Source organism: Astatotilapia calliptera, chromosome 8 (genome assembly GCF_900246225.1).
Source record: "Astatotilapia calliptera chromosome 8, fAstCal1.2, whole genome shotgun sequence".
Taxonomy (NCBI): Eukaryota; Metazoa; Chordata; class Actinopteri; order Cichliformes; family Cichlidae; genus Astatotilapia; species Astatotilapia calliptera.
In genome coordinates, this window is record NC_039309.1 from 9,265,816 (window position 1) to 9,280,247 (window position 14,432).

The window sequence follows — 14,432 nt, forward strand, 5'->3', positions numbered from 1 at the left end:
TGTCTCTTGGGATATGTCACCTCTGTGATGCAGTCAGACTGTATTCAAAGGTTACTGGATGAATTTTGCAGATTTTCTGTCATGGTCCTGGGTCATTTTGACCCAGTGTTCTTAGTTTTTCTGTAGTTTTGTATTTTGTTTCTTATGTCCATTGGATTGTTTGATTTGGTATTTGGATTCCCCCTGTGTCCATGTTTTTATTGTGGTGTTTGCTCTGGTACCGTGTTCCCATCCTATGTGTTCTGTGTTCTCCTCATCCCCTCGTATTCATCCTTCTTCTCTGCCTCTCTCTCTGCCTCTCTCTCTCCGTGCTCATCTCTGTGTACTGTGTTGTGTTTAAGGTCCACATCTTGGTGTCAGTATCGTCAGTTTCGTGTCCTCCCTGCTCGGCCATGAGTAATTGTCTTCAGCTGTGTTCCCCGTGTGTTCCCACTTCCCTCGTTACCTTCTGTGTATTTATGTCAGAGTGTCCCTTTGTTCTGTGTTGCGTCGTCCCTCTAGGTTGTGTGCATTTTCCGTGTCTTCCCAGCGCCTCAGCTTTTAGTTGCTCCCAGTATAGTTTTATATGACTTCTTATGTTCCTGTTAATAAAGACCGGCCTTTGAGTTCATCCCCGTGTGTCTAGAGCCGTGCATTTGGGTCCTCTCTTGCCTTCACACAGCCGTCGCATGACATTTTCCCTCTAGCATCGCTGTGAGATTTTCGGTTTTTAAGTCAAACATGTTGACAGCAATTCAGTGGATAGCCATGAAGTTTAGTTAACAACTTTTTCTTCAGTTTTTTGTAATTTTTTTTTATTACTGAAAAGCTAATAACACCATGCTAGGACAATGTTTAAACACATGCTTAAACATTTAAATTTGAGTTTTGTTAGGAGAAATCTTACGGCTCTAATATTTTAATAAGTTTCTTATATATTTAACTCTTTTAGATCTGTGTTTGTTCTCTGCCAGCTCCAGGGAAATATGTGGAGACACCTGAAAACAGTGCTTGGAAAAATACATACATTCAAATATAACTGTTCTGTAAAGCTGATGGAAAAATGAAAATTGTATAAAACTGTATATTCATTAGCACAAGAGAACTTGATTGTATACTGTTACAAATATGGATTATAGCTGCTTTGAAAATTTTGTTTCATTTTCAGAAACTTTTGTCTATTCCAGATGATCAGTCGATCCCAGAGGGCTTTTCAACCATCATTTCTTACCTGCACAAAACTCAGTGACAGAACACTAAAATACAGAGCCTTTATAGTCTTGTCCCAGAGATGTACCTCCCTGGATAAAATAATGTCTTAATGGTTGATTCCAAAAAACTGAGGTGGATGCAGTTGTAACTTCTGCTAACTTCTTCAAACGCTTGAAGCTGCTGATCACTCCCAAAGGTTTGCGGGGTGAAGGGCAAATGCCTGTCAGAGGGGGAGTAAAAGATATAAATAAGAGGATAAATGGCCTCAGGCAAATAAACTTCAACAAACCTGTTCTATTCTTTTGTGTTTGTTATCAAAAGCCCACATTCACCTGCAGTCTAAAGAGGCTGGAGGAATTCACTGAATTACTCATCTCTGCAACCTTTGTATCATTGCCCTGGCAATGTTGTTGCTTTTAAGATTTAGAATACTGCCTGAGACACAATCAGAAATTCCTCTGGGAATCACGGACTGGATCCGAATTGTTGTTTCAAATCAAACCACCTGTCTCCAAGCTTGTTAACTCCTTTTGTGGATGCTGGCATGGTTTTTTCTGATAATTTTGAAGTCAAGACTTTAGTAGACTCCCTGATGCATTTTTCCAGCTCTGTTTCGACACTGCGTTCAGAAAATAAAACAGTGTTAATCCCAAAAACCTATGTAAGCTTGCTTCTTTAAGCGGAGAAAGGTGTTAAAGAATCAACAAGGGAATCAACGATGACTCAGACTTATAAGCAGGTCTGATAATGGCATTGGCATCAATACCAGCTTGACCTTTTAAAACTGGAACAACAGTCTTGATGAGACTAACCCTTACACATAAAAACACATAAACAGAAACCTTGCTGTTAGTCAGCATTTCAGTGCTGAACATTACCAGCAAAATGCTATCATTTAAGTTGCTTTTCTTGGAAGTTGCTGGAAAATGAGAGACAGATGGGAACAATTATGGTAGAGCGGATAGTTAGATAGATACCTAATACTAAAAAATACATTATTTGTGCTTCATATTACCAACACCACACCCACTTCCCTCTAGACCCCCTACTCAATTCACCCCACCCCACACCACCTCACCCTGGTCTCCCACCCCTCCTGCAGCCTTCCAGACAGAGTCTCACTCTCTGCAGGGCGAACAGCAGGGCCGGCAGTGCAATATTAGCACTGGGATACAAATCTACCTGGGAATTTAGATTCCTCATCCTCCGGGACCTTTTGCCTTCGTGCGGACACCCTGGGTCTTGTAGGTAAGACACCGGAGAAGTGAAAATGTGCGATAGCGTCGACAAAACCCATTAAAACCTTTCTCACACATGCCTTGAATGTTTGTGGATTATCTGGTATTGATGGCCACTGAGTTGTCAGATAGTTTGTGATCCTCTAAGAACAAGCAGACAGTTCCAGTTAAATTCGCTGATGTCCTGTGGTCAGCAGATTCTGGCTACAAGAGGGAGTCCCATCTGAGGCCTTATGAGCCCTCTGTGGCTGGATGAATTAATGAGTATCAGCCAGCAGCAGATGCTCAGCAGTATACTGCAGACTGGACTGTTTGCTATGGTAAAAGACAGCAACTGTTTAAGACAGCCTTTAAATTAATACTGTTGTGTGCATGAATTAGCAGTTGTGTTACTGTTTACACCCTTTTTCACTTTAAGTCTTGAAAAATCAGTTAAACCATGTCAGATCATGAAAGCCAGCTGGTGGACAGCTTATTCCATCTCCTCTCCTAAACTTCTTACCTAACACTGTAGTCCCTGAGGAATCTGGCCTTCTCCGGTGGAGTTTTTAGTTCACGAGGATGTATGTGTGCATTTGGGAATGTGCTGACTGATAGCCTTCCTCCCCAGCTGTCCCTTCGAGATTTATCTGGAGCTAAAACAGGCTGCTCGTTGGGGACAGGAGCGTGTCTTCACTTAGAGAGGCAGTAACAGGACCCAGGGCTTCACTCTCAGCTCCTGTAGTTGCATCAACGCAGCAGTTTGCCTCCATCTTGCATTTCCCAGAGAACATCCAAAAACACCTGTAATCTCCAGTTTTTAATCCACCAGCCACTGACTCACATTAATCACAAGAGTAGAGCTATTTGAGTGCAAATCTGTGTGTGAGTGTGCTTTTGTTGATGTGTCTGAGTGTGTGTGTGTGCTGAATTTCTATGTATGTTTTATGTCGATGACAGTCCCACTCACCAGAGTGCTATAGAACATGGGCTCATAAAAATAGCTCACACAGGACTGAATCCCCGGCTAGGAAACGAGCTTCAATTACAGCAGATGAAAAGCAATTACATTAACTGTCTCCCTGTAGACAGGCCCTCCTGCTTTTTCTTTTAGTAAGACTCACCTCCAGCTTCGCTTAATTGCTTTCGACCTGAGAAATTGACAACGATATACTGCCAGGCTCGATCTGAGTGGTTAGTCAAGACAGGCATGAGCTTCCACCTTTGCTTAGTGTCCATAAGGGAATGCAGGAGATACACTTTATGTTTAAAGAGCACCTTATTTAATTAGGGAGCCCAGTAAGATTCTGTTGGGGCTGATATACAACTTAAGTTTGCATCTTCTTCTTAAACATTTTACACTTTTGCTGTTTTACATTTCGTTGCCAGCCACTATCTTGTTGCTAATCCTATCATGATGTAATCCAAACTTTGGGCAGTAATTCTTAATATTCATTTAAACCTCTCTTAAAGTATAAAATGAGTCATGACAATTTATTCCTAGGATACAAAGTCTAACACAGAACATAAAAGCAATTATGCCAATGTCAATAATAATGGTAGTTATTAATTCGCCTTTTTGGTGTTTTTTCAAAAGTCATAGTCAAAGTCAAAGTCATATTTATTTATATAGCACATTTAAAACAACAACTGTCGACCAAGGTGCTGTACATTTAAGATAATCAAAAGAGACAAAAACAAAGGAAGACATGATTAAATTAAAGAAAAAGAAGCATAAAAGCAAAGAAATAAAAGTATAAAATGAGTGAAGTCATGGAACCAGTGATGTTGGTGTGTATTTATTGGTCCATATAGTGGTTTATTATAGAAATATTATAAGTATTTTGACCTCCTGGGGTGGTTTAACAGGCTGTAAACTGTGTATAAACTGTCTTTGCCTTTCAAAACAAGAATGGATTAAGTGACTGAATTAAGTTAAAATATCAAAAGGATGAGTCTGATTTCAAGCTGACCCTTGTATCCACCCCAAATGTTTACCTTGGACAGCTAACTATCTTCCACCTCTGCTACATACAAAAGCAGTACTTGTATGGATTGATGTTGAGCTCTCCTTTTAGCTCTATTTTGGTCTCCACCAGCCCCTGAGTGAAATGTGGAAATATGTTAGACAAGAAGCATACAATCTGTTCGTTACAAATTTTTAGGAGAAAGCAACGGTTTGCCTTGGCCAGACTGATTAAAGGAGTAATGAGACTCAACCAAATTGTAAAACTGCTGTGAGTGAAAAGATTCTCGAATGTGGAACCAGAAGTTGGTGATAATTTGTCCACTTTTCTAATACATGTGAGAACCTGCATGTTACACATATGCCATATAATTTAATTTAAAATCTGCATTAGTACAGTAAACAAAAAAAAAAGAAAAAAGAAATATATCATAACTTTAATATATTGTTGTTTCTGTTCATGTTTAAGAACCCGACTTTGCAAGAAGTGGTTTGATAGGAAGTCCTTAAGGATCGACTGTTTTTAAACAGTTGATGCTGACTATTAGATCAGGGAGAAATATTTACCATCAGTATCTCTTTTAGACTGTGCCATGTACTTTTCTCTCTGTGTATAAAAAAGTGGTGGAAGGGTAGACCTGTGATTAATGTTTCAAACATATTTTGTCTGTTCTGTATTTTAGCCATGTCCCTTACAACTCCTGCTCCTTCTAACAAGGGAAACAAGGCCAACAGAATCATCACTGACCTGTCCAACATCAGCCAGAATGGTAAACACACACACACACACACACATGCATGCACGCACACATACAGCACAATGGCAAAATATTCAGATGCAGCGTATAAACATGAAACACTCTGCTAGTCATTCCAGCTCCTCAAACACTACTTTATTTCCCAAATGATGTGATTATCCCATCTAGTAAATGTCAAATCTTTAGTGCCTGTCTGCTATCAGCCCACTCTACTCATATAAACTGAACTCTGTGGGTGTAAATCATTGCATTCGGTTGTATGATACCACAATTAAATAAGGACCCGCGCTCATGCACACTTGTTCCAAGCAGTAACACAATATCTAACATGCACGCAGCAATTCCTGAAGGGATGTGGGTCATTATCAGATGGCAGAGCAACCACAAATCTGTCACCATTATGGGCAACACAAAATATCAGAGGGCGACTCTGCTCTCACTCTGCTATGTTTGTCTGAGGATGTGTGTAAGCTCCAACAGCTAAAAACTTTATAATGTGTGTGCATTTCTTTGTTTTGTTACATTGGCTGCTTAAGTAATGAGATTTTACTTTCTGTAAGAAAGACACTTTAAAAATAGAAAGTTTAATATGTTCATTATGCCAGATCCACCAGTCCATCTGTTCAAAGTTATGCTGTGCATGTTAAAATTATTCAAAGTCAATAAACATTATTTATAATTTTAGTGGTGATTCCAAAGTTTCCAAAAACACCAGAAGCATAAAAATAAAGGCAGGAAATGCCTTATTATATTCAAAAGGAAGAGTATAGTTGCAATATTTATTTAGTTTAGTTCACCTTCTCGGCAGATAGGATGTTTTTTGTAATCTCCATTGATAGAGTAGTATACTGTTGATCGTGTGATCTTCATTTCAAAGCTACACTTTAACTCGCTGTGATGTTAAAATGCTGCACCTCTGCTTCAGATTCACAATCCAAAGACATCCAGGATAACTGGTGACTCTGCACTGCTTTTACTCGTGGTCTAAATGATTGTCTGTATCTGTGTGTCAGCGTCGTGATTGACTGGCAGCTTGTCCATTGTGTACCTCGCCTCTAACCTAATGTCAGTTTGGATCGATTCCAATCTCGTACAAACCTCCAAAGGATAAGCGGGCATAGTTTGTTCTCACAGGGGGACAGCTGGCTGGCTCTGTGGTAACAAAGATAGTTACAGCTCATGGAGAGCTTGTTGACTAACCGTGTATCAAGAAGTTGAGTCCTTGTGAATCTGGAGATTCTCTCACTCCTCTAACACCTCTTGGATGTTGGTATTACCCACTGGTTTATTTGTCTACCATTTTAACAAATCATCTTTCTTTGAGAACTGTCTGCTGTATTGTATGTGATACAAGTTCACCCACTGGTGATCGGTCCCTTGAGGTTGCTGGCTGTCACTAGGTGAAATCAGTCACAAAGAAGATGCTGCTACAAAAAATCTCCTTGCTGTGGTTGCTAGCAGATTGTCATGTAGTTTGCATGCAAAGCACTCACTAACTACTAGGTGAACGATAGTGAAACCTGAATAACTGTGATGCATGGTTGCAGCAAACAAGTTTCAAGAGGTGACAAATGGTCTCCTCTCCCGGTTTCACAACTGTTCAGAGAGTAGCCAATATGTTTTTCTGGGCAAGTTGGCAACTTTTGTGCACACTAATATCTGCCAGTGATCAAAGCAATCACAAGGAGGTTTACCAACTTCTTGGGAAATTCTTCCTTGGCAACTAGTGATCGCCTGGGGGTCACTGACCAGTCCCTAGGTCTGTATAAATGGGCATTTAGCAACTGGTTTCCCAGGGACTACCATCACCCTCCAGCGACATCACTCGACGAACTGGCTGAGGAATGCAAATTTTACACTCTCCAAAAATGATGGACAACTCAATGTCATTTGGTTAACATTCATGTGTCTGCAAAACCTCATTCATCAGCTGCGTAGTGACTCACGTGTCAGCCAAAAGGGGCCTGGCCTCGAATCATGCATAACATAAACCAACACAATTTACCCAAATAGTTATTAACTTGGGCCAAATTAGCTCTAGAGAGAAAAAAATGTTAACATGGCAATATATGGCAATTTAAACAGTATAAAAGATGGATGTAGCCACTATGACCCCACATGTTAGCATTTTGGCCACGGCTGTGTTGTTTTTTAAAGCTAGACACTTAAAAAAATTAGCTAAATTATTAGCTAATGCTAGTTAGCTTAGTTGGGAATCAAACAGATAGTTGCTAATTGACGCTAAGTAGTGGAAAATTAAACTGCTAGAATTTCACCCACCAAAAGCTGAAGCAGAAACATATTAAAGTATACGGGAGGTTAGAATATTATATATATATATAGATAGAGAGAAGAAAAAATATTTCTCCTTTGGCACATCTTCATTGTCTGTTCCTATTCCAGCTCGGACTGTTATTTTAGAAAGTTTTTTACCCGTTTCTTTATATGAGCTGGTAAAATTAGTAGACTCATTGGAACCATTCTCCAAATCTCCTAATCTCTATTTTAGCTGCGTCTTTGTTTTATTTTAAGGATGCTGTCATCCACCCATTTAAAAAACAGAAGAAAACACACCGATGGTGTGTCACAGATGGCTGTTTTGGGGCCTTTATAATTTATGTTATACCTGCACTGTTTTCAGTTCATTTTTAGCACGTTTAAGGACATTTCTTATTATTGCTATTTAGATGGTATCAAGCTGTTTGCCTCTTTATGGCCCCACCATGTTTCTTGGCTACCGATCTTACATAGATGCTGAATTAAAAGTTGGATGGCCGGTAATTTTCTCCAGCTTAATGAAGAGAGGAACCATGGGGTAACTTTTCACTTGAGTTGAGTTCTGCTATGTTGCTCTGAATTGGAAATTGTTATTCATGTTTTTTATTTTGTTACGTCTGGAACATTGTAATTCACCATTCACCTCCCTGGAATGCCTGCAGATTTCTCACTCAGTCTTCTTAGTTACTCTCATGTCACACATCGCTAATGCTAATTCAGTTACACTAGATCCCCAATGAACTTCAGAGTTCACTTTCAGATTCTGGTTTTGACATTTAGAGCTCTGCATGGATCACATCCTCATCAGAGGCCTGAGGACAAGTGATCAGGGCCTGCTGGCTGTGCATCATACAAGGCTGAAAACTAAAGGTGACAGAGCTTTTGCAACTGTGACTCTGGAACTCTCTCCCCCTGAGCCCGAGATGTGTGGACTTGGTGGTCTCTTAAAAAGCAGCTAAAACGGATCTTTTTAGAATTGCTTCTAGGTAAACTTTCCTATTACTATTTTAACGTTTTTGTTGTGAAGCACTCTGTGATACCTATCTTTAAAGCTGCTACATGAATACAAATTTTACTTGCTTACTTTAAGCCACTTTCATGTTGACTTCATCTTTCGGAGTTGGAGGTTGGTGTAACCCAAACTAACAGCATTCCCAAAAGCCTCTCTGCAGGCTTTTAAACCTACAACCTTTAAAGCTATTTCAAAAATGTTAAAATTACACGTATCTGTTGCATAATACAGTATTACTTAAAAAAAAAGACACAGCCACAAAATATTATTTGCTAAACTCTGGATATGAACTCTGCAATCTGCTCTGTCTGGGCACATGCTTGTATGTGTCATTTAACAATCTGTTGACTTCTTTCCCCATTTGTGTCCCTTGCTGTTTTCTCTATCAGTCCTTCTGCTGTCACATCTGCAGCCACATCTGTATCTTTCCACCAGTTTGTTTTCAGTTGGTCGCTTATTCATTCAAGGGCTTATCCTGCTTATCCCTTATTTTGCTCTGGTTAATTCCACTGGATCTGTCCATCATCCCTGCTGCTGTGTCATTCTGACTGTTTGTGTCATATCTCTGTCAGTCTCTATGTTGTCCATCTGTCCACCCCCTGCCTCGATCAGTCTTTCCAATTTTCTTCCAGTCAGCAACAGCCAGCTCCAGTTTCACATTCTTCTGAATTAACACTCTAATCAATATCCCCATGGGAGAGTTCGCTCTGCTCAGCAGTCTCAGTTATTCTCTCTCTCCCTCGTGCACGCATGCACACACACACACACACACACACACACACACACACACACACACACACACACACACACACACACACACACACACACACACACACACACAGTCTACACACCTACTTGCCCAAGTCTGATTTACGAGGTACTGCTAACAGCTCTCTGCAGCATTGCAATGCCAACTCCCTGCTTTATAGATGTGCTTGTGTTTGTGTGTGTGTGTGTATGTGAGTGAGAATGTGCATTGGTTTATGGCTCAACTCCAGGTGTTATGAGTGATATCAGAGTGTATGTAGTGGATGAGAAGAGTGTTTAATGAGGAGCTCTGTGGAGCAGTAAAATCTATCAGATCTCTCCATCACAGAGAGAGGAGAAGCAAGAGGGAGGCAGTGTGTTATAAGGATTTCCCTCCATAAACAGTTCTACCACAAAAGCTGCAGTGAAATCCCCCAGTGCACTTTTCTTCCATATTGCTACGGCCTCTTAGCCCCTAGAACTCCCACAGTTTCACATGAACACATCCTTTAACACCACACAGCAGGTTTCTACTCCAATTTATCACTATAACAATGATCTGGAAGCCTGACAATAAAAACCTACACTTTTGAGACTTGTGCTGTACATCCTTCATTCAATATCAGGCACTTAAATGGACTTTTTAATTTCCCAAATGGGTTTAAGTGAGAATAACTGTACCGCTGACATGGGTGTACAAACCTCTGAATCCACAATGTTAATGACTAAAAATTGTGTAAGGCGAAAAATCATAGCTCGGTTTATTTTATTCAAATGGGAAAATGAAGAAAATGTTAATAAAACTGAATTAAATAAAAAAATCTCTGGAAATATGCTTATTCACTGCCAAATATTTGACCAAACGACCACTTTTTAAATATGAGGGCGTCAGGAGGTGGTTAGCTTAGCTTAGGATAGACTTTTTGGACATTCTTACACTCATTCTGGCAGAAGCAGACTCTTCCCTCTCATTTGCAGCATTTCTGCAAAGTTGAGCAAGTCATCTCTTCTCTGTTGGCACGCAGACATGTTCATTTAATCCAGCCATTCCCACCCTTGGCTCATTTTGAACAATTTTATCTTTCCCACACGATAGCTACCACTTTTGACAAGATATAGGATACTTTTCAGAATAAAAAATAATATGAATTAAGAATAATGTGGATAAAAATGTAAATGTTTATTTATAACTTCCCTGCAACAAAAGAATAAATATATGTATGAACATAACCACCAAGATATCACACATCACTTTTTGAAGCCTTGTGTTGTTTTGACTTTGTGAAATTAACACTTGGAGCTTGATTTGAGCATTTTGCCCACCCCGAGTTCAATCTTTGAAAAAACAAAAGCATATTATTGGTAAGGGATGGATGTGACAGAGAAACCGCCTACAAACATGTACCGACATGTCAATCTTAAAGTAGCAAAGTCTTGAGCTAAGCTTTGTTGGATTTCACTTCCACTGAGCCAGTTGTTGAAATTACTGAAAAATCAGTGACAACAGGTCTATTGGATGGTGAAACATTGTCAGTTTGTATGGAGGAGTTCAGGAGAGAAATGCTATATCTGTCTGTGAAACAAGGTGAAGGCTTCATCATGGTTGGTGCTGGATTCAGGCCAGTGAAGAATTTGTCAAAATAGATGAAGTCATAAAGGTAGAAAAGTAAAGTCAAATTTGGATCCACATTGCAAAACCATCTGGAAAATGCCAGCGATCCCAAACACACTGCCAATAGAGCAAAACCATACCAGGACAGAAAAACACACAGTGGAAGACTATCAGTCATGGACTGGCCTCTCCAGAGCCTGCACCGCAACATTATTTACTCACCCAACCATTGCAACACTATTAAATCCATTTGAGCTGAAATATTGACATTTCGATGAGTCTTTGCTTTCAGCATTGCCATAATTTCATTGATTATCACTGGTTGCTTTACACTTACAACATTGTATTACGCTGAAAGACACAGTAGCTTGATTTAATGGCATTTCTGGTATTGCAGTGTAATCCAAAAATAATATTACATTACTACACGTAATTTTCTCATGTAATGTATTATAAATTTCTTTGTAGTTAATTTATTGCACATATTTAACAAATAAATAAGAAACTATCACCACTATTCCATAACAAATACAATTAATTTGAATGACTTGTCACTGACATTCACCTTGAAGCACTGCAGCACTGTATTTTTATAATATATGTGTGAGTTAGGGTAACGGTATCTTCTCTCTGCACACTGTCAGACGATGAGACAGACCCTGAGGCCTCTGAGTTCGATCTGGGTACCAAGATCAAGGCACCCAAAGATGTGATGCTCGAAGAGCTCTCCCTCCTCACGAACAAGGGGTCCAAGATGTTCAAGATGAGGCAGCAGAGAGTCGAGAAGTTCATTGTGACCAACGAGAACATGGTGACTGTGTATATGAGGCGCTAAGTGTTTGTGTTGTCTATATATGTTTGTGATCTGATAAGATTATATCCTCTGTATTTTTAAATATATTTCAGCAGAACCTTCAGAACCTGATTATGTCCCCTCCCCCTGTGCCTCCAAAGCCTGAGATGCCAAAGGAAGAAAGTATGATCACAGAAATTCTCTTTTCACTATTTGTGATGCCTTCCTTCTGTTAAAAGTATGCATGTCATATCTGTGGTGCTCACCTCTTTCCTCCCCGTTCCTGTATGTCCCAGTAGTGAAGGAGACTGTGGATGAGGAGGTGGAGAAGCAGAAGAAGAGGAAGGACTATGTACGCACCTACATATCCCCATGGGAACGGGCCATGAAGGACAATGAGGAGCTGAAGGCCACGATGAAGCCTTGCATGCCTGGACCCATCCAGATACACCCAGACCTACATCAGTACAAGAGCTTCAACAGGTACTGTATTACTGAATGACTATTCAAGTATATAATGACAACAACACCCAGTGCTTTATCCCCTTAATCATGAAGCAGTGAATAGTTTCCTACTTCCCATCTGTTTCCATGGCTTTACTCACCACAGACACAGCCTTTACTTGCTGTATAACATTCCTGATATTTCAAAATGTACTTTAACACTTACCACTGAGCAACATTTGGTCCCCGATGTCATTATCTTAATCTTATTTGAACCGTGGATCTCAGTACATTGTAATACAGTTAATAATTCTTGCACAGCTGTGTCCTCTGTGATTAGTAATGGACCTGATTATGCAATCAATCTCAGATGTATAATAAGAAAACAGGCCCCTGGAAACAAATATGTAAAAGTCCCTCATACATGGGAGAACTGATGAGAATGGATCCTATGTCTTTGTGTCTTGTGAAACTTTTAAATCTCTGTTTGGTCATTGAGAGGCTTCTTGAAATTAGTTTAAAACTCTTTGAGGTGTTGTTTTGTCACTATTTGATGTTGATGTTAGTTTGAGACTCTTTGAGGTTGTTTTCAGACTAAGGTTGTTCTGAGACTCTTTGAAGTTACTTTGAGACTCATTGAGGTTGTTCTCCAACTCCTTGAGGTTAGTTTTGGACTTTGGCTATTTTGGATCTTGTTACATGCCAGCAGGCTTGGCTTGATTTTCTCATTTTACTTGAGTGTGAATGACTTCTCCCTTTTAGTATTTAGTATCTCTATGTATATTTGTCCTCTATCTATGCCTGTATGTTGGTGCAGACATAGATAGGGATAGTTGTCCTTTTGCCAATCGGCCCACATTTCAACAGATTTGAGCCAAATGTTGCAGAGTTGAAGATAGAGTGAACTTTAGCTTAGCTGTCATTGATTCTCCCATGCAGGAGGCCTTTTTACATATTTGTGTCCAGGAGCCTGTTGTGTTGTAATACAATCAAGGTTTATTGCTTATTCAGACCCATTAGTAATGGCAAAGGATACAGCTGCTCTTATGGTGCTTCGAAAGAATTATAAACAGTATTGCAATGGACTGAGATCCAGGGTTCAAATAAGATTAGGATAATGACATCTGGGGCAAAATGTTTGCTCACAGTTAAGTAGAAAAGTACATTTCTAAATGTTAAAGATGCTGTTTAGTAGGTAAAATCTACATCTCTGCTGAGTTTGATAAAACCAGTAAATTTCAATGAGGTGCTGACACGGCTCTGCATTGAAGTAAGAGAGGTTTTATTAGCAGTTGTGCTGATGTCTTTGTCATAGTTTAGTTGACTGTGTGGCAGAGGTACACTCTGACATGAGGATCCTCACCTTACCACTCTCTAAGCTAGTAATTCTTTCATTCAGTCAGCAAAATATGTTGTGTGGAATGAGTATGTCAACCTTAAAAGAAAATGGGGTTTTTTTGGGTTTTTTTTTTGCATTTTGTGTTTGAAAGTTATTAATTTGGAAGTTACTTTACTGTACTGCTTAACACCAAAAATACTTGTCATCCTTTTTCTCAGGATGGCACTGCCATACGGCGGTTATGACAAGGCATCCAAGTTGCTGACCTTTGAGCTTCCAGAGCTCAATGTTGCCACCGAGGAGCCTGAACCTCTGCCCACACTGCAGCCTGACATTCGCTCGCGCCCCTCGTTCAACCGCACGCCCATCGGCTGGGTCTGCAGTGAAGACAATTCACACATCCACACAGATCTCGAGATCCCCTTTGACGGAGAGACAGATGACCTGTGATGAGCTTTTAAATTTGCAGCACCTAATAACTCATAAGTCCAGTGAGAACTCCCAACATGTACTTTAATTGTAAAAAAAAATAAACAAACATAAATTATTAAAATTGATGTGATGGAACAGGACAAATTATCTCCCCTGCTCTACTGTGTGCTGTCTTAGCTTTTAGCCTTTAGCCTTTACATCTTCACCTATGAATGTCTGTGACTTTGCATATTATGAGATACTGTGAGACCTAAAACAGACAAACACTCTGCACTCTTAGAACAATTTATACAATAAACTTCCCCTTTAGAGAATGTCTGCTGGCTTCTCATTCCATATGTGAAAGTAACAAATTAATAGAAAAGGAAGAAAGCAACTCAAGGTTGAAAACTTTTACACTAACTCTTAATGACCTAACATGATATTGTCATGAACTGAAAGTTCGCCTAAGAAGTGGACCCAAATGCAGACACCAAGAAGCAGAGGAAACTATTTACAAGAGTGTTTATTTGATAGCTGAGATTGTGAGACAGATTAGAAATGGCTACGGGGAAGTGGCAATTGGAAATGAGAAGGGCGGCCCTAGGAAACTGGATCACAGAGGAGGTTATGTCAAGAGACAGAGAGGCAAAAGGGATCCTTTC

The 14,432-nt window shown here is 39.8% G+C and overlaps 1 protein-coding gene across 3 annotated transcripts; it reads left to right on the forward strand.

Annotated features, from left to right (window-relative positions):
- The first annotated feature begins 2,276 nt into the window (after positions 1-2,276).
- myoz1b (myozenin 1b) lies at positions 2,277-14,102 on the forward strand. Of its 3 annotated transcripts, none has more exons than XM_026178371.1 (6): positions 2,277-2,439; positions 5,058-5,144; positions 11,425-11,591; positions 11,687-11,756; positions 11,873-12,056; positions 13,575-14,102. In XM_026178371.1, exons 2-6 carry the CDS (start codon positions 5,060-5,062, stop codon positions 13,804-13,806), a joined length of 738 nt encoding a protein of 245 aa, XP_026034156.1. In that variant the 5' UTR covers positions 2,277-2,439; positions 5,058-5,059; the 3' UTR covers positions 13,807-14,102. The 3 variants fall into 3 exon arrangements, with proteins under 3 accessions (XP_026034156.1, XP_026034157.1, XP_026034155.1); XM_026178372.1 differs by having other exon boundaries at positions 11,690-11,756; positions 11,870-12,056; XM_026178370.1 differs by having other exon boundaries at positions 2,278-2,439; positions 11,870-12,056.
- The last annotated feature ends 330 nt before the right edge of the window (positions 14,103-14,432 follow it).

Excerpts from the sequence above, each read along its gene's own strand:
- myoz1b (XM_026178370.1), top strand. The coding sequence starts at position 5,060 with ATGTCCCTTACAACTCCTGCTCCTTCTAACAAGGGAAACAAGGCCAAC. Across the intron at positions 11,757-11,869 it reads TGAGATGCCAAAGGAAGAAA|TAGTGAAGGAGACTGTGGAT; the intron begins GTATGATCACAG and ends TGTATGTCCCAG. Across the intron at positions 12,057-13,574 it reads CAGTACAAGAGCTTCAACAG|GATGGCACTGCCATACGGCG; the intron begins GTACTGTATTAC and ends CCTTTTTCTCAG.